Below are 23127 nucleotides of genomic sequence, written 5' to 3'. Positions count from 1 at the left end.
TGTTGGATAGGAGAGGCTAACTGGCACACACTACAACAGATGCCATTCAGGCTAACAGAGGTCTTCTTGCTAGATAAACTATCTTACTTTTGCCATTCTTGCAGAAGTTATTATCCTTTACTGAAAGGGAAATGCTGTACTAAACACCTCAATGAGTTCAGATAAAGGGCTCATCAACGTGTATGAAATCTACCATGAGTATCACTTCAAGAAAGCATTGTAAAAATAAGATAGGACAGAATAATGCAACAATGCTTAAACAAATGAAAACTATAAAGCCCATTTCTTTAAAGGTATAGTTAAGTGCCGTAGCCACATTAGTGCAGGTCTTAGACAGAATCTGATTGTGGTAGTACCTTCCTGATTTACATTGTGGCTGAGTTCACACCGTATTTACACAGAAATAATTTATTCACCAGAGCCAGTTTATTGATAACAGCAATACTGTTCCTCAAAACAAATACACATAAAACGCTTTTACTGCATGACTTTTTGTTGAGTTTTTTTTCTACTCATGCAGGAGTTATTGAAAATTCATATTCAGCCTCAGTTTAGGCATACAGGAAAGAAAGCAAGCTCAAGTCACTGAAGCCACCCTCTGCACCATGCAGGCAACTAGGTATTTCCTAAACAGACCAAGATTTATCTTAAAAACCATCTTTCCCTTCAAATTTTCTTAAATCTATTTTTCATATTTGCCTCGCTAGTAGCTTGTTTACTTTCTTTTCAGATGTTAATAGATATTAAGACAAAAACTGAGGCTATGCTGCAAAAGTCTGTCTAGACCCATGTTCATTGCCTCTGGCAGTTCAGTCCAGCTGCTTTAGCACTGGCCAATGGACCACTGACAACAAAAACCCATGGTCTTATCAGCTCTACTCTGATGCAGTCAAAATGACTATTGCAGCTGGTGACCAAACAACATCTCTCACCAAACGGGAAGCTCTGAGACAGGTTTTGGTTTGGTTTTATAAAACAGAATTGTCTACACAGTCATAGCTAACTTTGTCAAGCACAGTAGTTTCTCTGGGTGTATCTCTCTGTCTCACATACATACCTACCTTTGGTCCCTGTGGTCCTGGAGGCCCTTCTGGACCAGGAAAGCCTCTTTGACCAGGTGGACCTGGCACACCAGGAAAGCCTTTTTCACCCTGTAAACATTAAGATAATTAATCTCAAAATATCCATGAATTCTCCTTTTGATATCTTATTTCTAAGGCACTCATTACTTTCAGCACCTCTTAGCTTTCTGCTGCTGTGGCAGATACACTGCCCTTGCCGACACTGACCTGTTTTTGTGGTCCCTCTCTGTGCTGCCTAGGCCCCATGGCACCACATGCTCATAATTATTATGAATTATCAGAACACAAGATAGCACTCAAGATTTTTTCAGAGTATAGAAATTAGGTGACAGCATGAAAATTTAAGAAAGCAGCTGATACATATTCCTTGTTAATATTTCTATATTTTAGACAAACGGAAAAGATGTTTCAGCTCTTCAGGCAGTGGCAATTTAGCAGTTTTACATCAGTAAAGATCTGCCTGTTCAAGACCTTTTGCATCACAGCATGACATGGGAGAGAGAGAAGGGTTTTATCAGTTCTCTCAGAGTCAATCTTCCTACTGCTTTATACAAAGTTATACATAGAAAGCATGTGAAATTTTGCTGTGTAGAAGTTTGAGTGTCTTATTTGATGTACAAGATAGGATCCAAGAGATGTTTCTGGGAAGCCAAAATACTTTGGCTTGTCCCTGCACCAATTCTCACTCCTCAAAATCCCACAAACTCACCAGATTTTAAATAGCTTCTGAATGAAATAAAAATTATATATTAGTAGTTACATATATTTATATCTCTCAAGATAGAATGTAATCCCATAATATTTTGACACACATGAAAATAAGAATTGCATTATAAAGTGTCTGTGAGATCTATATAATAAATCGGCATAGCTTTTTGGAAAAACTGGTTTGTTTCATACACCACGTCCCAAGGCAGAAGGATGAATGCTATCCCAGAATGTGCCGCTGGAGGGGGTGTGGTACCAGCTCACAGGAAAACCAACGTCCTCGGCCTGCCTGCCCATGGCAAGAGCCACGCGGTGCTGTCTGAATCCACCACGGCGCTCTCCTGACAGCTTCTGCCCTCTCTACAGAAAAGGCAATTTTAGCCACACTTTCTTCTTAGCAGATCAACGAGATCAGAGGATTTGCAGGTTGGAGGATTCTAAACACTGAATAATTACCAACACATGTCGATTAATGTCACTGTCCTGATTTTCCATAGCTGCATGAAAAACTTCATCAGTGTAAACAATTATTTACTCTTACCTACAAATTGCTCAGTTATTTAACATGGAACTGCTAAAGACAAGTTGTGGGTGTCCATTCTTATTAATATTTCTCTTTTAGTGGGCAATTTATTTTTTTCTAGTTTTTCAGCTGGTCTCAGTTTCACTGTTTAGGATGAAGTCAGGTTAGACCAGCTAGTAACATGAAAAGCAAACAGGGAGATTTAACTGAAAATATTAGTATTCTCCTTTCTCACTTATTAATATATATTTTAATAATGAACCTATTTACTTTCAGATAAATTTTCTCCAACTTTGTAAAAGCAGATGGGACCAATCACTGGGACTAATCATAACCCTAAATCTTTATAGATGTCTGGAATCTGTTCATAAGGTCTAGTATGAGAACTTCTGTGTTCATGGCTTGCCTGAATTGCAACCATGATTTCTTCAATAATGCCCCTTTCATTTGTGAATCAGTTGTTTTTCCAACTGCAAGCAGGAGTCTCAAAGAATTTTTGGCATTTGTGTAATTCAGGTTTGTCTAAAAGCCACTCAGAGCCTCTGCCAAGCTGCTATTGGCAACAGGCAGAGCTGTGGATCTTTTACTGCTGATGGATTTGCTGTTCCTTCAGTGCTGGCAAGGTGTTTATGATTAGGACCCAGAAACTCATCCCCTGCTTGATCTACAAGAGGTTTATCTCTTTGATGCCAGTGTATGTAGCTTTCCTTCAGGAACTGGCAAAGAGGGGTGGGCAGAGACGGAAAGAGGGAAGCACTGAACATGACACTCTTGATGGCATTATGAAATTTGTAACAGGAGAGCTGCTGCCAAGGTAATGACATTTGTTAGGAGTTAGTGAAAGAGACCTGGTGCTTTGGACAGTTGTACTGCTGGTGTTCAAACATCATACAGTGCTGTAAACATATTAATGCAGTAAAAAAATTCAGTTGAAAAGTCTTAGTTAAACAGTGTCCCCAAGTTAACAGAATTTTGTAAGGTAATCATTCTCTGTAGGCTGTTGGCAAAATACAATCACACACTAAATTCACTCACTGTATCAACTGAAGTAATCTATTAACAATTTCCAAGCATATAAGCTAGTATTAAAAAAGGAAAATGTATCTGCTCTTACCTTACTACCTTTCGTGCTATCACAAAAGCAGGGACTTTTACCTTTGCATACACAGTTCTGTAAAACAAAATTACAAACTTTGTAATACAATTATTTTTCTCATTGAGTTGTTTGGAGAGAGGCAAGTGAGATCTCTGGTTTTACTAAGTAATTATTTCACAGACAATATAACTTAAAAAAAAATGTTTGTGAAGAGGCAATTCTCAACATTGGCAAAGAGCTCATTATTCCTCTGTATTGTCTTTTGAGACAGATAAGAGTATCAGTTAGATCTTGCAGACAGAATTACTTAACCCGTACAGTTTCTCATATTACAACACAGTGTTTCAAATTTGTAACTTTTATGTTTCTTTTATGATGGAGGAAAGATGCTGCAAGTAGTTGCTGTTCCCTATGGACGTGACAATTCCTGACCGTTGCCGCTTGTCTTTTAGGTGGCTGAACTTAGGTGAGATGATGCCATCTATCAATTTAAAAAAAAGCTGCAGGGAGCATTTCTCCAATGAGCAGATACTTAAGCATTTATTTACAAAATAAAGCAGAAATTAAAATCAGTTGGCCATGAAAGGCAAATCCCCCAAGATATTATTGTGTCTGCCTCTGATTTATAGACAGATCAATAGGCAGCTACTTGATGTTTCTAGATTTTTAAAGAGATGCAAACATTAAATAGTTAATTCTTACGCTGATCTGACAGCTAGAATTCAAGTGGTACTGCATCAGAAATTTGGAAAACAAAGGTATCATGTAAAACAGAAACCATCTAACTATGTTACCTTCATTACTATGTTAATCAATATGATTATATCACCAGAGACACAAGAATAAGCACTAGTGCAGAATTAACAATAAACTGTATCCTGATTTCTTCTTGGTGACATCAATCAGTCTGGCACTGGATAATCTAAGTTCATCAAGTCAGTTATATGACAGATATTTTAAGTCTTTAAATATCAATACAAGAGGATAAAGTGATGTATATCTCCAAATAAACTTGGAATAGTTTAGAAGACAACTGATTTTCTTGTTCCCTATTCAATGACAGTACCTTCTATCCCAAAGCATTATCTTCAAAATATAGATTATTGGTAGAGTTCTGCTAATCAATATAAAAAGGGTCATTGCTCAAGGCAAGATGTATACACAGATATATATTATAATTCTATAGACCTTCATGGAGTTGTACCTTATGTCTGCCTGTGAAAGTATACTAGAAGCAGATTCTTTACAGTATCTGTATGCAAAGCACAGTTTTCAGGACATGTAGAGAAATCAACACATGAAATTACTCTTCTGTAACAGGTATAATCTGCAGCAGACTTGATGTGTACAGATACAGAAGAAACCCTTCTATCTTATAATCAAAGACAATCCAATGTGAAGGTAAATGCATGAAGATGTAGAAACTTGTGATGCTATACAATTAATCTACGTTAATAAACGATTGAAAGAAAGAGAGCCTTTGCACTTCAAGAAGTCAGAATGCTTAGAATGTGTTTAATTTACCATTAGTAAGCTTTCATATCTATTTAGGTCTTTTTGTGTACACATATCACTTTAACCTAAACTGAAAAGACCAAAGATGATTTAACATTACACAGTCGGTTAGCTGGATAATACTAAATGTTTTGGCATATAATTTTTTACGTAAGATTAGATTAGGCCTTCTGTACAGGAGCTTTGAACCAAAAAATCATTGCTCACTTATATTGCTGGATGCTTTCACATCCTTGCAAGATGCCTGTAGCTCCTTTATCAAAGGATCATAAAAAAAAAAGTGGTGTTGCCAGGTTATATGATAAGGAAACTGAATATTAGTTATTAACAGTTTATTCAAAATTCTCACAATAACATCTACATAAGTAAGTGTATTAACCAAAGCCACAGGTATACTGCATGTTTTTTGGTTTTGTGATTTTCATAATAATAATCTACATTTCTTTCGTCTATTTAACGAAGTAGATTTTTGATCTAAAATCTAGGTCAAAGGATACAGCCAGATAACTATATGAATACCAAATCAATTCACCAATGAACCAAAATTAAAACCCCACAGCAGTTGGAGTAATTTATAGAGGAGCTCTTCTCCAAAGTGTTTTTAGGGATAGGTACAGCATTATTATAAACAGATACATAATTCCAGTTATACATGTTGAAGCACATTTACTGCAGTGGTTGATGTTTTGTTTAGTGGGTGCAACCTTATCTAGAACACTGAATTGCCCTTCCTACACCATGGCATGGGATTCTGTGGGGCTCTGACCTCTTCCTGCTCCTGATTCAGAGACTAACTTAACCATCGGCTTAGAAAGTATTCCAGTCCTCTCCTTCACATAATTCCTCAAAGAAATGAACCAGAAAGAAGGAAGAAATAACATACTACAGACTATCGTGTCACCTATACAAAGGTTAATGTACATTGAGCATGGCACTGCTACTCCAGCCACTGCAGTGGTGGCAACTTAATTTGGAAAGAATCTTACACAATTCTTAGCACTTTGCCAGTAGTACTGGTTATATGAAGAAAGTCAGAGAATGTATTTAGGGATGTTATCAAACCTGAATAAGCCAAAGGATGTGACAAAGTCTTAATGTAAGGAGAACAGCAGGCAATGCCAGACTTCCTATTCTGTCACTAGCCCGGGTTCTGAGTGCTGTCACTCACACTGGGGCAACACAGTCCTACCGGGAATGGTTTAAAGGCAGGAAGGTGGAGAACAGACAAAAAGAACCAAAGTGAGGATGATCCAGTATTTCTCTATTGATCTGTTTTTTTGGAATTACATATATGATGACAGGATAGTCAGAGTATTTCTTTATTTTTCCAGATCCAGAGACGATCAGAGTAACTCAGCTATGATTTCAAAATACATATTTGTATTAAAAATACTGCACCCAGGACAGACAGGCAGCAAAATGTATTGCTGCAGGAAAAAAGCATCATATTCCTTACGTATATTTCAGTCCAAGACCACACAGGATGAGTAATAAAGACATTCAGATGAAAGCTGAGATGAAATTAAATGTATTGTGTAGGACTATGGTAATGTGGCTGAAGTGGGGCTTAAGTTTGCACTTTTGGCCTGATTGGTCTTTAATTTCATGGGTGAACTCCATTGATGCCCGAAGTAAATCCTGGTTAACATAAATTAAAGATGACTGTGCAACATGAGGTATTTTTAAATTAATTAAAAGCAGTGCAAGAGATATCCATTAATTACTGTGGACAGTAAAAATAGCCCAGGTGTCTTCTCTCAAGTGGGTGATGAAGCTGTCACTTTCCTTCACTGGTTGTTCTAACAGCTGATCAGATTTATTTTTAAAAATGCGTAACTGATTTTTCATTTAAACTTGATACTTATTAGCATCTCACCTATCCTGCCACTAGGTCTTTATCTCCTAACTTACAGAATCACTAAATTAGAACTCTATCAATAGGTGGAACAAGGCTTACTGGATAATATCTATTTTTCTGTGATGCCACTTTTTATTCTTTTCCATCTTTCTGCTCATTAATTATATCCTGAGCAGTAATTTTTAATAAGTATTGGCATTTAAGAGAAATTACAGAAAACTGGAAATTATGTATCAGTGAGCCAGCTCCTTTAAGTCTTGATTACGAATTTTCAAGGACTGCTGACACATGGAGATTTCTGAATTCTTCCTGGGCTGTCTCAGTGCAGAGCAATCACTTTACACATCCCAGCTGTGTCTATAAATCACAACTGAGCACATAGAATAACCCTGCTCCAACAGTTGATGTTAATATAATGCTCAAAACTTTCAAAGGCCCATTTCACTCATTCCCTACTACATGTTTTCTATTGCATCTAATAAAGGTGGGAGTAATACAGGAAGTGGAAAGTTTTGCTCTACCATTTATTTACACTACAGACTCGTGTTGGGATAGGTATGCTGCACATATGTTAAGTGCTGCACTTTCTGAAGAACATTATGGTGGTAGCTAAAGTTTCTAGTATGGATACGGTTACAGTTTTGAAAATTTATCCTAACCTGCACAAGAGGATCTGAGAGCAGAGCTTTATAGAGAAAAGTTCCCGCTGTGAGAAAAGCTATATAAAGAAAATATTTTTTTTTTCTGATGCACCTGTATTAAAATACTTAGCTAGATTAGCACAGTCAGGAATTCTAGCTAGACAAGGTTAATAGATACGTGACCCTGGCAGCATATTCCTCATGTTGCACAACTGCAAATCACCATGGAGCATGCAAGGTCCTGGAGAATGAGGTTCCCCTCACTCCAAAACACTGCTATCAAAACAAAATACCAGTCTCACAATTAGAATCTGTATACTAAAAGTTTTTCATGCATTCTAAGCATCAAACATGAATTCATTAAAATTATCAAAGACCACGAAGAACTTTGTGTTTTTTTAGTGATTGCTGGACCAGTACAAAAAAACCAAATTATTAAGCCTCCAATAAGTATAGACAACATAGAGCAGAAATAGGAGATGATGAGATGAACGAAAATATGTCAATTCCCAAGCCCTGAAACATTGTGTAGTCACTTGTGAACTGGAAGACAGCCAGACATTCCTACCTTAGAAGACTCCTGTTAACGGCCATCTATGCTATCACAATTCACAGCATTTTGCTTACCAGTTGAATACCTAGCACAGGATGAAAATTATTTCATTTCGACTTTCCATTATAAAGAAATACACCTGTAACTTAATTAATAAACAGCTTGGTCAAGAGCAACTAACACAGAGAGACTGGGTCTCCAAGGACACAGTAGGAGACAACTGTTCCACTACAGGCAGTGCAGTTGTTGAATAAGCTCCATTAAACTCTTGTAATGGGAACCTTGCTCAGGGAATAACTATTGAATCAAAATGCCCTGTTGGTGACACAGGCCTTGTATTACTGGTTATGTACCACTTTCAGTGTGAGGTGCAGGAGAGAAGTCCTAAACATTTGTGATCATAGTAAAACATAACATTTCACAGAAGCAGGACTTTGTGTTTAACTTACAGATACACAATCCGTGGTCACACGATGTTAACACATTTTATCTGAACTTGGTAAGAACTTCCTTACTTTACATCCTTAATTTTAAACTGGTATGAGCTATTTTGGAAGGGATTTGCTTGTTCATGTAATATGAAGATGTATTTATAACGGTATTTCAAACCAACTAAGCTAAATTACATGTAGAGAGAAATAGAAGAAGCTTCTGTATGTGAACATTTAAACAACTTTCTATTACGCCAAGGGGAACGTGTGTGTGAACCCCTTTTTCACTTCAGAGATTTAAACCATTTTGAAAAAAATTCTCATCTTTTTTACAGCAAAAATCTGTTGGTTAACAACTTTGTATAACAACAATTTTTCAGCATTAGCCAAATCTCTCATAAGTATCCAGACCTGGAACAACAAAAAAGCATTAACATAAACCTTAGGTTAAAAACTATAAGCCAGATGGAAATAAAATTTTCAGAGAAGTTCTGGTATCTCTTGCCTCCTTTTTGTTGATATACTTACTGAACAGCCTATCTTTTTTTCCTGTGAATGAGCCTGTTTGAACAGAAGTTGCAAAAAACCATTGTAACATAGCTGTTCATACTATTCTCAGGAAAATACACCATGCTGTCATTGGGAGTATGCTCCACATGCAACTCCCATGGTGCAGACCATACTCTTCCTTCAAGCAGATACAGCACAATTAATTATACTGAACTTCTCCCTTCTCTCCAACTCACTATCAGTGAACAGTTAGGAAGTGTGAGAACTGTAGGGCTCAGCAATCTTCACTTTGCCCACATCATCATCATTGCGCTAGGATAAAACAGATAAAATGTTTTAATTCAGAAAAAAACAAACACACTGAGTTTTCACAAACTCAGATGATTTGTGAGCTCTGTAGTGATGGCCACTAAGGCCTATTTTGTAGATGTTGCCTAAAATTACTCAGTATCTATATAAGTAGAGTTGGCATATTGTGTGCAGTTTTGGAAAACTGTATGTTTAGGCTCTTAAATCTCCTGGTTTTGGGGGGGGGGGGGGGGGGTGGTATGTGTGTTAATTCCTTTTGGTCTATAAAGAGAAGATACAGAACTGCTCTCTTTAGACAAAGAGAATGATGCTTTTTCTTCTTCTTCTACACCAGAGAATATTTTGATGCTTATGTTTATAATGACCAACACCTTACTGTTCAAATCATCTCACTAGAGTGGAAGTCACTGTGATAAGGACTATCAGAAATGGAACCAAACTGTTCCTGATATATTCACATGTGTAAAATCTCCAAAGACAGAGCCATAGACTCCATTTCTGGGGTTGATTTCTTCTCCTGACCTTGAAGTGGACATGGGGACAACAGAAATAAATATTTTTCTTTTCACCAAGGAAAAAAGACTAGGCAGTTCAGGCCACAGAATTTTGTTTTGTGTAGAGAACTCTTAAGGGTGTTTAATCAGCTTATTCATCCGTGCTCTTCCTTACTAGAGTCACCTTAAAAGAGCAATCTAGTAACAAAGAATACACACCATTTAACTAGTGAATTTTCGCTTACCTACCATAATATGGTTAGCATTACTTCGCACGTTTTGTATTTCTTCCCAGATGTTGAATGTGGGAATGGTATTCACTATAATTTTTGTCTCCTTGGGCCTGTATATTTGTATATTCATAAAATTCCTGGTGTGCATCTTCTGTTAAGTGGTGCAAATAGCAATAAAAGCAACAGTAGCTGGTTCAGAGAAAGCTTATTTCACAGGCTTTGGTTTCTCCTGATTTGAAAGGCTCTGGGATTTTACAGATTTAAAAAAATTAAAGGTCACTTCTTCCTGCAGCTTCCTCCAAAATAATCTGTGGAAAAATGCAGCACAAAGACCTAGCTAAAAGGTCTTCACTAAACCAGGCAAAATGGAAAACCTGTAAAGCTGTGAGACTTGTACCCTATCACGAAACTGCTATGACAAATAATGAAAATGGAAGTAAAAATATATTAGGTGTGACAAAATGCAACTTTTTCAGTGTGACTATGAGGGACAGGGGCTGCAAACAGTTAAGGAAAAAGCCTTTTTGTATTTCACCTTCCTCCTAGGCTCCTGCAATCCATGCCAACATACTTCTAGTATTACTTTGTTGGGCAGTAGGGTGAGAATGTGACAGTAAAACAGATGACCGGACATCCCATACTGGTTGCACTTAATAGCAAAGTATTTTGTTTCAAAGATCTGTTACGACAAATCTAGGTATTGCAGAAGATATGCTAGCACAGATCATAAATAAAATGGTTCTATCTCTATGAAATGCAAAGCAGTGAAGAAAGAACCAGTGTTTGCCTGCCTACTCTAACAATTTTAATGGTATTATCCAGCCAGCAAAATAACTTGAATTATAGGCTTTTGCTTAAATATGTATTTATCATGTAGGTTTTCTAGAAAAGGCATCAAGTGTCAACAGTTCAATTTTCACAGGTGTTTACTAAGGTCACCTAAGAAGGTTCATCTTTCAGTTGTATGATGCAGCACACACACATAGGCATACTTCACATTTCTTGGCCACCAGAGCAATGTGCTGTAAACCAGCAGAACTCCATCAATTTTGATGCACAAACATTAGGGTAACTCTGCTAATCTATGCTAACTCTCTTGGCCCAGTAGGAAAAGCCTTGCTCTGCAGTGCTGTGACATTGTCCTGTTTCTCTGTGGAGGTGATGGCTGAATTACAATAAATGTAGAGGCAATCAGGAGCAGAACAGTCTAGCAGTTGGACCCAGTTATCAGAGTAACAGCCTCCTTGACTTTGGAGCTGGGAGCACATTAACCAAATCAAAGAGGGCACTGCACAAAGGACTTGTTTTTTTAACACACTCAGTAAACTCCCTTGTATATTCAGGTGCACATCTTCCCTTCTCAGCTGCTTGTGCAGCAAAGAACCTGGGTGCTTTTGAAGGCTACCAGAGAAGGAACATTCTCACCATGATGCTTGGTGCCTCTAACACTTTGATTTCTGGTTAAACTCAGCCTGCATCACATTCTTACCAGATTTGGAGATGGCCATGGGCTGAGCTAGAACACTTTCTCCTTCCAGAGCGATGTATTAAGATCTACTTGTGACAGCAATATAGGTCACATATAATCGGGAAAAAAAATTGCTATTAGGAAGCAAAGAAGACTTATTTTAAGTACTTGTATGCAAATTCTAACATTTTTAAGAAATGAAATTAATTGTGAAATATGAACCCTTGCATCTAGTAAGAGACAACATGTGTGAGAAACAGGATGCAAGATCTTCCCAAGTCCTGCAGTCACCCAGTTTGTTATGTCCCCTCCTTTGCCATCAGTGCATGATGAAAAATATGAAGTGTCATAATGGACGCAAAAATATAATAAGGTGCAGTTAATTTTATCCTGTGAGCTAACAAACATTGCAACAGTATTTACAATACAAATTAAAAAGTGGTAGTAAGATGAGGTGCAAGCAAGTGATCTTGCTCAAGCAGAAACTCTCTTACTCTGTTCTGAACAAATACTGATCTGTTCTGAACAAATGATGCCAACATAAAAATGATCAATGCCACAAAGCAGCAGTATGGATTCAGTACTAATGAACTTGAGCAAGATACTTTTCCAATTAGGAAAAATTGAAACAACATGTCATTTGAAACAACAAATTTCAGGGAACATTTTTAGATTAGTGTTTAATTTGAAAATATACAAGAAGTGCATAAATGGTATCAAAAGACAGTACACACTTAAGGGAATTAATTTAATTGTACATTTGCATCAAGACACTATCAGTTCCAGGTGCTGTTAGACAAAACTAAGCAATGAAAAAGCAAATCCTTTTTTTTTCTGAGAGAAAAAAAATATGAAGAACAGGAAGAATCTTGTACCCTGTGAAAACGTATTAATGATGATGATGATGATGATCAGTATTATTCTAAAATATTTAAATGAACAGTGGAAAAATCTGAAGAATTATAACACCAGTATTTGAAGCCAAGGAATACATCAAAGTAGCTGAAAAGCCTTTGACATGGGAAGATGCTACTTCTGCTGAGTTTTCAGAAGATGTGATTAGAGCATGCTAGTGGCCAAGAATGCAGACAATAATACTCCCTAGCAGGTGCCACAAAGTTGTGAAGAGCTACAAGGACTAAAATTTGCTGTATAAACAGCAGCAGGGACAGGTTAATAATTTGCTTTCCTGTCTTCAGGAATAAGCTACACCTAAAATTTTCTATGTTGAAACATTTTTTAATTGATGCAAACAGCAAAAGTATTGCTTGCTGGTCAAACATAAATTTATTTTCATATGAAAGTGTAGCATAACTTTACAACATTAACTATACCTATTTCTTTGCAATGAACAGTTTAGCCAAGATGCAATGATTTATTTATCAATTATTTCACGTCAGTTACAGTAGCCACTAATATTTAATTAGGAGTTTAGACAAAACTGCCAGAAGAGAGGCTTAGAAAAACTGTGTATGGGGGGGGGGATTCTTGGAACACAGCCTGTGCTTGCTAAAAGCCATCCAGAAGCCCCTATGATGATATCCACCTCTTCAGAGCAACAAGGGCATGGGGTGGCAGGTATCAGCAGAGGAAGAGGAGAATGGAAAAAAACCCAGCAAACTGGACAGAAGAGAGAGACAAGTCTTCAGTTGTTAATCTTCCACATCTTGCTTTACAGTAAGCATCAGATCTAGATAGAGCCTGAAACAACTGCAGAAAACACATACTTTGCAAATAGATTTGGTACCTCTGCTCTACATAAGAACTAAGAGGTATTTTAATTCCATGACAAATAAAACAATTAGATCTTTGTTAAATGACTGAACTTGACTGCCAGTCAACTTAGAGTGCCATGAAAAAACCTAGCATATTGGGTGAGGTGCTTATGCTGTTTCCAGGCACTCTACCCAGAATGGGTGAGTGAAATAGCTGCATGAGTTTAGAAGAAACATAATTACTAATTAGACTGCTTCAGATAATTATAGCAGAACGTGGCTCTGCTTTAGCAACATCAAAGTACAAGATCACTATTTTTCCTTATAAAGGTGAACTTCAAAATGTTTTGATAGGCAGTAAAGATTTTCATGTATAGCTTTAGAGCTTTACTCATACATGCAAGGAAAATTAACACTGTTGACTATTAGAGGAGAAAGAACTTGAAGTTTACTAAAACTGGCATTTTCTTGTGTTTTAGATCTATCAGATATTTTAAAATTGTCAGTTTCATGTGTTTGATGGCTACCAGAAATTTACTGAAACCGGCAGTTTTCTGTTTGGTAACTGCCAGAAATGTTGAGAGCTACACTGACTCGTGTACCCTCACAGCTGACTGCACTTCTCCCAGCTGAGAACGTACAGTCCAATCGTTATAACCAGACACTGGCGAAAGGCTCAGAAAGACTACAACACGATCTAGGAGAATTTGTTAACCAAACGGTGATGGACACTCATCATTAAGCCTGAAAGACGACCTGTAAAATGATTTTGTCATGAAGGTGGCACAGGTGGTCCAGACGGCAAGTGCCGCTCCGGAGGTGTTTTCCTCGGGGACCATCCACTCCCACACCCCTCCGTCCTGGCCGTCCACATCCCCTGCGCCCGCAGGCCGGGCCTCCGCAGCCGCTTCCCGGGCGGGTGGCGGGACGGAGCCCCCATCCCACCCCGTGCCATCCCTTCAGCTGGAAGGGCGGGAAGCTCCTGAGGCCAGCGGGGACGCAGTGCCCCGCGCAGGGCCTTCTTTGCCATTCTCATCCCCGGCCGCCAGCGGTGTCCGGGTAGCGGTGCCCCGCAGCTAGGTAAGATGTACCTCGCCTCGCCTCGCCTCGCCTCGCCTCGCCCGGGCGCGCGTACCTGGCGCGAAGGAGGCGCATTATTTGAAACACACGCATTCACCTTTCCTTCCTCACCAGTGGCCAACGCAGCGCGGTGGCAGCGGGGAGCGGGGGCCGAGCCCTGCTCTGCCCCAGGTTCTGCCGCAGCCTCCGCGGCACCCCCCGCCACCGCCCCGTCCCGGAGCTCACTCACCTCCGCCGCGGCGCGGCCCGGCCAGAGCAGGGCGAGCAGCAGCACCGGCGCCAGGCGGCCGGGGCAGCCCCCGCCGGCCATCCCCCCCTCCTCGGCGCTGCCTGCGCGGCGTCCCGGGGCACTTCGATTCTGCCCCCCGCCCACCCTCCCGTGGGTTTTGGCCTGAGGGTTGCTGCTCTGCACCCGCCTGAGCGCTCCCTCGTCGCGGCCCCGCCTCTCCTCCACCCCCTCACCCCTCCCGCGCGTCCTGCCTTGGGCACCGCTGGCAGCCGCCACCTGCCCGTCCGTCCGTCCTCAGCGGGCATGGAGTGAGCGAGGTGTCGGGGGCTTTCCCGCCTGGGAGCTGAGGTGAGCGCCGCGGACGGGCAGCCCCGGGCGGGGGCACCTGGCGCTCCTCGGGACGGGGCTGGGCAGCGCGCTGAGGGGCAGCCCCGTCCCAGGACAGCGGGAGGTGTCCCGGGCGGCCGGCTGGCTCCGTCCCCCGCCCGCGCCGCCGTGAGGGCGCAGGTGGCGGGCGCCGCCCGAACGGCCGGGGCTGCGCGGCGGGAGCGCGGCCGGGGCTGGCCCCGGGCACCGCCCGAACAAGGCACGGGTTGCGCTCGCACCGAGCGGGGTCGGCCCTGGGTTCCGGCGGGGAGAAGGGCATGGTGAAAGCGGGCTAGAGCGAGGCGGTACCGGGAAAGGCGGCGGCAGCACCCGGGGCCCCCAGGGCCATCCCGCCGCTGCCGGAGCGCTCCCGGGCACGGACGGGAGTTCCTTCAGCAACGCTTTCCGCTCCCTCGAGCGTTTTCTTAATAAGACAGAGGAGACTCCCAGAGGGATTTATGCCCCACCGCATAAATGGAAAGCAGCGAGAAATGTTTCTCCCCAGGGTTTCCACGTAATATGATACAAAGCTTTGGCGAATGGAATTGTGATGTAGTGTTGGCAATGTGTAAAGTTTACCACATTTATGTTATTGACAGAAGTGCTGCATGCTCAAGGTAACCTTTCACCAAATAAAGTGCTGTTTTGAAAAGATGCAAACTTAGAAAGCATGTTGGCAGTCCCAGCCACAGCAACTTTGCCTTGTCTGTAGTGTTCATGGATGCTGTACAGGAAATCCCACATTACAGGTTTTTTTAGCACTAGAAGTGATACAGCAAAAGCAAGTATATTATATGTGTATATACATCTAGGAGTACTCATGAAATACAAATCTAAAGGCTTTCATGAGCAGAAAGCTAGCCACAGAATGTTGTAAAACAGCTTCTCTGACAGGCACAAGAGTAGAGCTGGATCTCCATTCAGTAGACCATACTGTCAACCTATGAAATCTGCTGTGAAAACTGGTTAGTAGAAGCTACTTTTCCAAAAAGTTTGGTACTACTAGTAAGAACATGCCTCGGGAATAGGTGAGCATTATCTTCAGTACCAAATATCTTGTACATAGAATCATGTTAAAACAACTTGACTCTAAAATATCCAACATCTGTGAGAGCAAGCTGGTATAGACAGCAAGGTATGGAGAGAAAGGAAAAGAATTCCCCCGTTTTCTGGCCAGATTGATGGTGACCATGTAGAAGAAACAGTATCCACTAGTGGAATTTAACATGAGAAGTACTGGTGTTAGAGAGAAGGTAGTAGACACTCGTTTATACAAAAGTCGAAACAAAAGGTGCAGAACCTGTCTATGAGACAATGAGGTCAGAGCAATAGAGACTACAGTGGAAGATGGTGATCAGTCCTCTGAAATTATTACAATTTCTATGCAGAGTGCCCCAGCACATGATTGGTTCCTTTGGATGTAATGAGAATACAGTTAGGACTGCTCCAATTTTTTATATCTCAATATCTGTAGCTGTGTGTCTGCCTCAAACTATAGCTCGTGTTCCACGGTCTTTAGCAGAGTTACTGGGAATGAAATTTTCTTGCTTCTCAATTCTTGTCTAGAAAGTAAACATCTAGATTATGTTATAGTGCCAGCTTTTCCCCTTCTTCTTTCTGAGGCTGAGGTGAGGTTTGGTGATCTCATATGAAACCTATTCCTTTGGTGGCAGTGAGTGTGCTGTCCTGGGTATATTTTATTGAGGTAACTGTTGTGATTGCTTCAAAAACATAAAACGTGACAATTTGACACATCAATCTAGACAACACCTTGTATTCTTTCTGTTACTGTATTAGCTACTGAACACTTCAACTTGTTTGGAAAACGATGGGGTTTAAATAGCTGTGACAAAATAATAAGCAGAGGGTTGCAAGTCTTCCACTCATGCATTAAGTATTATTTTAAACTGTGTCAATCAGTTGGATGAAAATGGATTTTAATCTGAAAATAAAACTTTCACTGCTAATACAAAGCAAATGTACCAAATATAATTTTCCTTTTTATTTTCTTCTTAATTTTCAGAAGCTGTTTTGATAATTAAATAATGAGATGGCTAGTGGGCAACAGGAACACATTTCTGCAAAGTTTAACACTTTATGACTGGCTTGGACTTTCCATTCAAGGCAATCAGTCCCTGCAATATTGTATTGCCTCACAATTTTGCTTATATTGTTTAATTTACTAATGTAAAAAATCAGTGAGGTAGGAATGCTGTTGGAATATTATTTTTTTATTAGGGATGTTGTTATTTTTTTCTTTTTTTACAGATGGGGAACTAGGGCACAGCAAGAGTGTAAGAATTTGACAGATGAATGGAGTACTGTACAATACATGTAGAGAGTGATCTTGCAGCATGGATTGGCTGCCTTTAGGCTATTTATTCACCAGTTAGTGCACAGCAGCTTACAAAGTCTCTTCTTCATACTGTGGGATTTGGATATACTGTGCATACACACAGGAGTCAGTATTATTTATAGATTAGTTCTGGGTAAAAAGATGCCACACTATCTAAAGAATAGAAAGCAATATAGTAGTGTTTCAGGAACTGTACCCTTACATGTTTAACAAACACGTGGCTGCTGCCTGAACAGCTATCAGAGAGCAGCCAGTTTGCTGCACTTCACATCCTTACTCCTTGCTCAGGAGCGGACTGTCTTTGCCTACTCAGGAGACTTCTCCAAAGGAGGCAAACCCCTGTCCATTCACTCTAGTCAGTGTTCAGTCTCCTCAAAATTATTTCCCCACATTTGGAATACTGGAGCACTAAAAAGCAGAAGCCTGTGATAATCTGTGCTAACCTAGGAGAAGCCCCTCTTAAACCCTCAGTTTGAAATAACCAGTGTGACTCATTTGCCAGACGTGCCATATTACAAAGGATTGCAGCTTCTTTTTTCATTTGGGAGATATAAAAGTTTGTACATGACCTGGCCATGTCTCTGGATTTGTGAAGCTTGGGTTTACAAAAAGGTTGGAGCAGCACATAAAACTGCTGTTGGACATAAGTCATAGGTTAGGGATGCACTATGTATGCAAATTATGTATTATGTATGCAATTTATGTATGCAAAATTTGACTGTGTGGGATTGTGGAGGCCACTGGTCAGTCCTGCACACAGACCTTCCAGCTTCCTAAATCCTGGTAAAATCTGTAGAAAAAATGATCTAAAAATAAAGGTAAAAATCTCTAGGTAATGATTGTCATCTGTCCATACATATGGGTAGAACTCTTAGATGAAAATGCATATGGCTTATTCTGCATTCAGAGTGGTCCTCCTTTGCTCAGATTCTGGCACAGATTGGTCCAGCTCAGTTTGCAAAAGCTGCTGCTGCTAAATCTGGTCTTAAAACTATAGCAAATACTTTCTTGAGGATTTTTGTTCTAAGGTTCATTAGGTTTTTTACTATAGATAGGTGTTGCATCTTTTGTCTTAATGCCTTTAACTAAAATGGTGGCTATGAAAGCTTTTTATGAAATAATGATGCAAGATGCTCTTTGTTCATTATTTTAAACACAGAATGAAGACTATCTTTTCTAGGCTGAAATCTTGTACCCCTTTTTATGTTGATCTGCAGTTTCATTATAGTCCCCTTGAAATAATTGGATTGCTGATAAAATAAAATGTGGCTTGAATAGGAAGAACATAATGTAGTGCCAACACAAAGCTGTGCCGTGTAACACAGATAAATGGTTAAGACTTATTTTTGGTTATCCAGTAATTATTAATGTATATTTTAATATAAACAGGTTCAGAGGGGAAAACAACACCATTATGGAACAGTGTTTATAGACCATCCATGAACAGAAGGAAAGAGAAGACCTGCCATTTAAAGAAAAAAAAAGTGCTGCATATACAAATCCTCAATCAGCAGGAATGGCATTAACAAAGGATTCATTTGAACGGATTAAATGGCTTATCACAGCTGCCTGGTGAGTTTTACAGATCACTACATTTTTTAACCAGATTCACTGAGATATATTCTTAGCTATCAATTTAACAGTAATAAGAAATCAGCAGTTAAATAATTTGTGGCCTGTCATAAATTTGATAAGCCTGTGTGATAATTTACTGTATTTGAGTTTAATTACCGGTTTATAAGTTTATACCACTTAAATTTCAGGCTCTATGCTATTTAAGTAGTAGGAAACAGGAACTATAATTCTGAGTCTCTCCAAGGCAGCTCTTCTTGCCTTCTTTCTGCATTATTTGTGACTGATTTACCGCTAACAGTCTCTGCTGAGTCAGTTACATAGGAAACATCTACCTGGCTTCAGGAGGCAAGAGTTTTGGAAAAGGCGGAGAATCTGGTAAACACATGCCTGCTGTATATGGCTGGAAAAAGGGGGGACTGCAGCACCATGTATCAAGAAAAACATAATCAGATTTCTATTTCACTTGTGCAAAAGCTTCATGAGAACTTCGTGTTTTCCTAAATAAAAAATAACTCACAGCTGGTCAACTTTGGTATGGGAATAAATATTTGCAGGGACTGTCTGTTGAAGCAAAAGTGGCCTTAAATTATTAACAATCACAGAACAAAGCAACAGTATTATCGGCTACCTGGTTGAAGTGTTCCTGTGAAGTTAAATCCTTCCAACACGAACTTACTTGATGCATTAAACAATGAACCACTGGTATGCAGAAGACTTCTCCACCATTTACTGCTGTAGCTGATCATCTGGCAGTTTCACATTGTTTAATCAGTCCTTCATTTCATATTTAGCAAGGGACAGCATCTTCTGTCTTCGGTTGCTACTAATTATTTTCATAAATATTTTGTTTCAGTAAAATCTGTATTTGAAAATGAGTAGCAGGCAACATAGGTGTAAAAAGTATATGGAGTAAATGTACATAAATGGCTAAAACATGTTAATGCTTTCAGTATTGAATTTATCAGTAAATATCAGAGCATATACAGGTTATATTATTTCCAGTTTAAACTATGAATAATCAGGGAGAGTAATTGGGGGTTTGCTGGCACAGTTCTTAGTGCTTCTAAGAGTTGACCATATGACTAACAAAGAAAGAACAGAAGTTGATCTCAATAGGGAATTTTACTAAATGCCCATTTAGTAAAATTTAGTATATTTGCAAAGTTGGAGTAATTTTGAAATAGGCTTCACTGTAGCCTGTAGAATAGTACACAGCAGTCTGTATGCTATGGCTGTGTCTAATTTATCTTTTCATATAATGAGTAAGCACCTTAGCTCTTAGTAAAAGTAATATTAGCATTAATAATAATTAAAAACAATGTTTATTTCCTGTATTGCTGCAGAATTTTTGAGCTAACTTTTAATTTTAGTTTATCCTTTTTTTTTTTTTCCAACTTTACAATCCATCACTAGCAATGGTTAGCATGGAGCTGGGCTTCCCCAGCAGCTGCTCTGGAATCATGTGGCTGTTCTGAATGTGGCTTTGTGCTCTGCTTTCTCTTTCCCTCTCTGAGCAAAAGAAAACAGCACCAGCTAACTCATTTTAGGGTAGATGCAGATCATCCCCGTCTCTACTCAGACTTCACTTCATGGTGTCCATGGAGAATTCTGTCTGGAATGGTTCCTCTCTAGCCCTTTGTAATTGTGGGATTGGAAATAGGTTTACAAGGGGGAGTTGTAAGGACTTTTACGTACTCTCGTTCATGCCTGTGTGTCTGTCTTCAGTCTCACAAATCCAAAAAGACAAATATTTACAGCACAGGCTGGCCATTTCTTGATGGTGTGTACCCCTTATAAAAATACTATATAGGCACCCCAAACAGGACTTAATCGTGTGTTCACTTGATCACTTCTCACTTTCTACAGGCTAAATTTTTGGGAAGATTTGATGTCATAAGTTTAGTTTTAATTTAATTTTTTCTTTTAAATCAGGTGGATACTGATTGTTTTTTCCACTCAAGAAATTGATGGGGTAAGTGACATCAATATTTGCTTTAGAGAGGTGAGCGATAGGATGGTACAGTTCAAACAAGTAACACCAAATGCACCAAAATGATCTCTAGTTCTGTGGGGAAACTGTGATGTTCCTTTCTGTATTTCTGCAATTCTGACTTTCCTTTCTGCTACTCAGCTTATCTATTTTGCAGTTTTATGCTCTGGATTTTCTTAGATTCTAATTCTGGCATCTTTAGGTGCTTTTGGAAAGCTGCATGTAGAAAACCCTCCTTGTTCACTGAGTCTGTCTACCTCCTCATAAAGTCTCTTTGATGGTTCTGCATTAGGGCACATGTCAATTCTAGCTTTCAAGCTCTGCTCTCTATGTTAGCTTAGATCTTAAACTGGTTTCCATGGACATTCCCATCACTCTGAAGCCAAAATTTCACATATAATATAGTTTCAATATCTACTTTATTATCTTCTCTGTACTGGCCTTCATATAACCCTCATGTTTGTAATGCCCTCACTGAAACTTCTTTCAAGTCCATCCTCTTTGTATTCTTTCAAATATTTAGAAGCTCTTTTTTGTAGAGGCTTTTTTTTTAATTCTCAAACTCATGCCTTTTTATTTTATGTTGAAAATGGACATATTTTTAAAAAATAAATGTGTTCAATCAGAAGAAAGGGTAAGAGTTCTGTTTTTGGAAACTTGTATTCTATTGACATTCCAGGAGAGGTAAGATTCTAACAACTGGGTGAGAGACTAGTGTGGAGTGGATTAGCAATTTCATGGGAAGTGCAGTGTGTGAAAGACAAGTTGTCTGTGAAAGAGACCATCATACCCTCTTGTTCTGAGGTTTGGGAATTCCAGATATTTTAAAAATGTTATAGATAGAACAGAATTTTTCCTCCTTATCTAATATTTGTCAGTGTTTACTCCTTGAAACATTGAAGTATGAGCCTCTAGTGTTCTGTTGGATATTAAAACCAGTAACAAAACAATCTTGACCTTGATAATAATGAAAACCCACACTAAGGAAATACTTTTTTTATCACCATTTACTTGTTTACCTACATTATTCTTAAATCTTTTACTTCCTTGTTAAAATATTTTTAAAAATATCTTTTACAATTTACAGTTTTACTGAAAAAATAATGTTATTTAGTGGACATTCCAACTAAGTTTGTAAGTGCATATGATGTGTGTTTATTACTACATTTGGGGAAATAGAAATGAATAATGAAATCATGTTCACTTACCACACAGAAAATCTAGTGAATTTACATTTTGTCGTGTTTTCATTTCCCCTTGAATATTTTTTTTTCTCATTGCAATTTGATGAAACAAAACAGTTACTTCTTTGCTATTAAGAGGACAATAACAGAAATTTTTAATACAAGAAATAAGTAAATTCATAGTAGGCAATGCATAATTACACCATGTGTATACTTTGTTTCACTTAATAGACAAGAATTAAATTCAAGATTTTATGTCTGAATGAACTTCTTGCTCCTTCACCTTGTTTTGCCTTTTATCATTTCATTGTAGTTAAACAATCTCATAAAATAATGTGATGGGTTACAAATTTCACATTATTGCAAATAAAATTCTGATTCTGTTAAAATGTATTTCTGGGTGCAGCTGGTTTCCTAAGTTACATTGGCTGTAATACTTAGTGTTATGTAACATAACTTGTAGTTAAGATCTTCCACCTTCTACAGCAACAGTAATAAGCTTTTACTTATTGCTTCTACCTTGCCAGCTTGGTAAGTTGATGAGAGATCTTTAGCCTTGAAAATCCTCTAATTAGCTAATATGTCCAGCTGACAATATTTGATGAAGTAATTGTTGTCTGTTGTGCATTGATAAATCCATAAACTTATAATTTTTAGGGAGGATATGCATATATTGATCCATGTGGGGGACAGGATTGTTCAGTTTGTCGGTGCTTTCCAGAAAAAGGATCAAGGGTAAGTGATGATTAGAATGAATGACAATTACTGTTGTAAATACTGTTCATTTTGTGCACATTGTTGTTCCTGAAAACCAACATGGTTGATAAATCACTAAACCAAAATTCAGACAGAAACACCTCTGACAAACTAGCATAATTCTTTCACTGGTATCAAGTACAGCTGTCACTGAAGAAAGTTAAGATTGTTTGTAAAGAACTTTGTAAACTGGATTGGTACTAATTATGTTGCCTTTTTTGTATTAAGGATTCTATGAGATCACTCTAGGAGTTAGACAGATGTAATTCCTAATACATTTAAAGTATAGAAATCTATGCTTGTTTTCTAATAAGAGGCTGGTTAAGAGAGAATGTCCATGCCATTCTCTAGTTTTTTGAGAACTTAGTTATTTCTTGTTTGGCTTAGGTGACTCTGAAAATGTTTGCAGACTTTTTATTTTACTCACTTAAGATACTAACTTTAAAAAAATCTGA

At 38.8% G+C, this 23127-nt stretch overlaps 2 protein-coding genes across 2 annotated transcripts in view; one reads left to right on the top strand and one right to left on the bottom strand.

The window, feature by feature from the left end:
- The window catches only part of COL4A3 (collagen type IV alpha 3 chain), a 56042-nt gene extending 41497 nt beyond the window's left edge, over window positions 1-14545 (bottom strand). Inside the window, exons 1-3 of the mRNA XM_069024411.1 lie at window positions 14446-14545; window positions 3428-3484; window positions 1062-1151 (exon numbers count right to left, since the gene is read on the bottom strand). Coding sequence (XP_068880512.1) covers window positions 1062-1151; window positions 3428-3484; window positions 14446-14526 — 228 coding nt within the window. The 5' untranslated portion in view covers window positions 14527-14545. The remainder of the gene's footprint in view (window positions 1-1061; window positions 1152-3427; window positions 3485-14445) is intronic.
- A 145-nt stretch (window positions 14546-14690) lies between these two features.
- Window positions 14691-23127, top strand: part of COL4A4 (collagen type IV alpha 4 chain) — a 66747-nt gene continuing 58310 nt past the window's right edge. The window contains exons 1-4 of the mRNA XM_069024023.1: window positions 14691-14793; window positions 18557-18739; window positions 20675-20714; window positions 22574-22651. Coding sequence (XP_068880124.1) covers window positions 18684-18739; window positions 20675-20714; window positions 22574-22651 — 174 coding nt within the window. The 5' untranslated portion in view covers window positions 14691-14793; window positions 18557-18683. The remainder of the gene's footprint in view (window positions 14794-18556; window positions 18740-20674; window positions 20715-22573; window positions 22652-23127) is intronic.

The sequence above is a fragment of the Aphelocoma coerulescens genome, chromosome 9 (assembly GCF_041296385.1).
Source record: "Aphelocoma coerulescens isolate FSJ_1873_10779 chromosome 9, UR_Acoe_1.0, whole genome shotgun sequence".
Lineage (NCBI taxonomy): Eukaryota > Metazoa > Chordata > Aves > Passeriformes > Corvidae > Aphelocoma > Aphelocoma coerulescens.
Note: the sequence above shows the minus strand (reverse complement) of the source record. Positions and strands in the feature narration are given on the sequence as shown.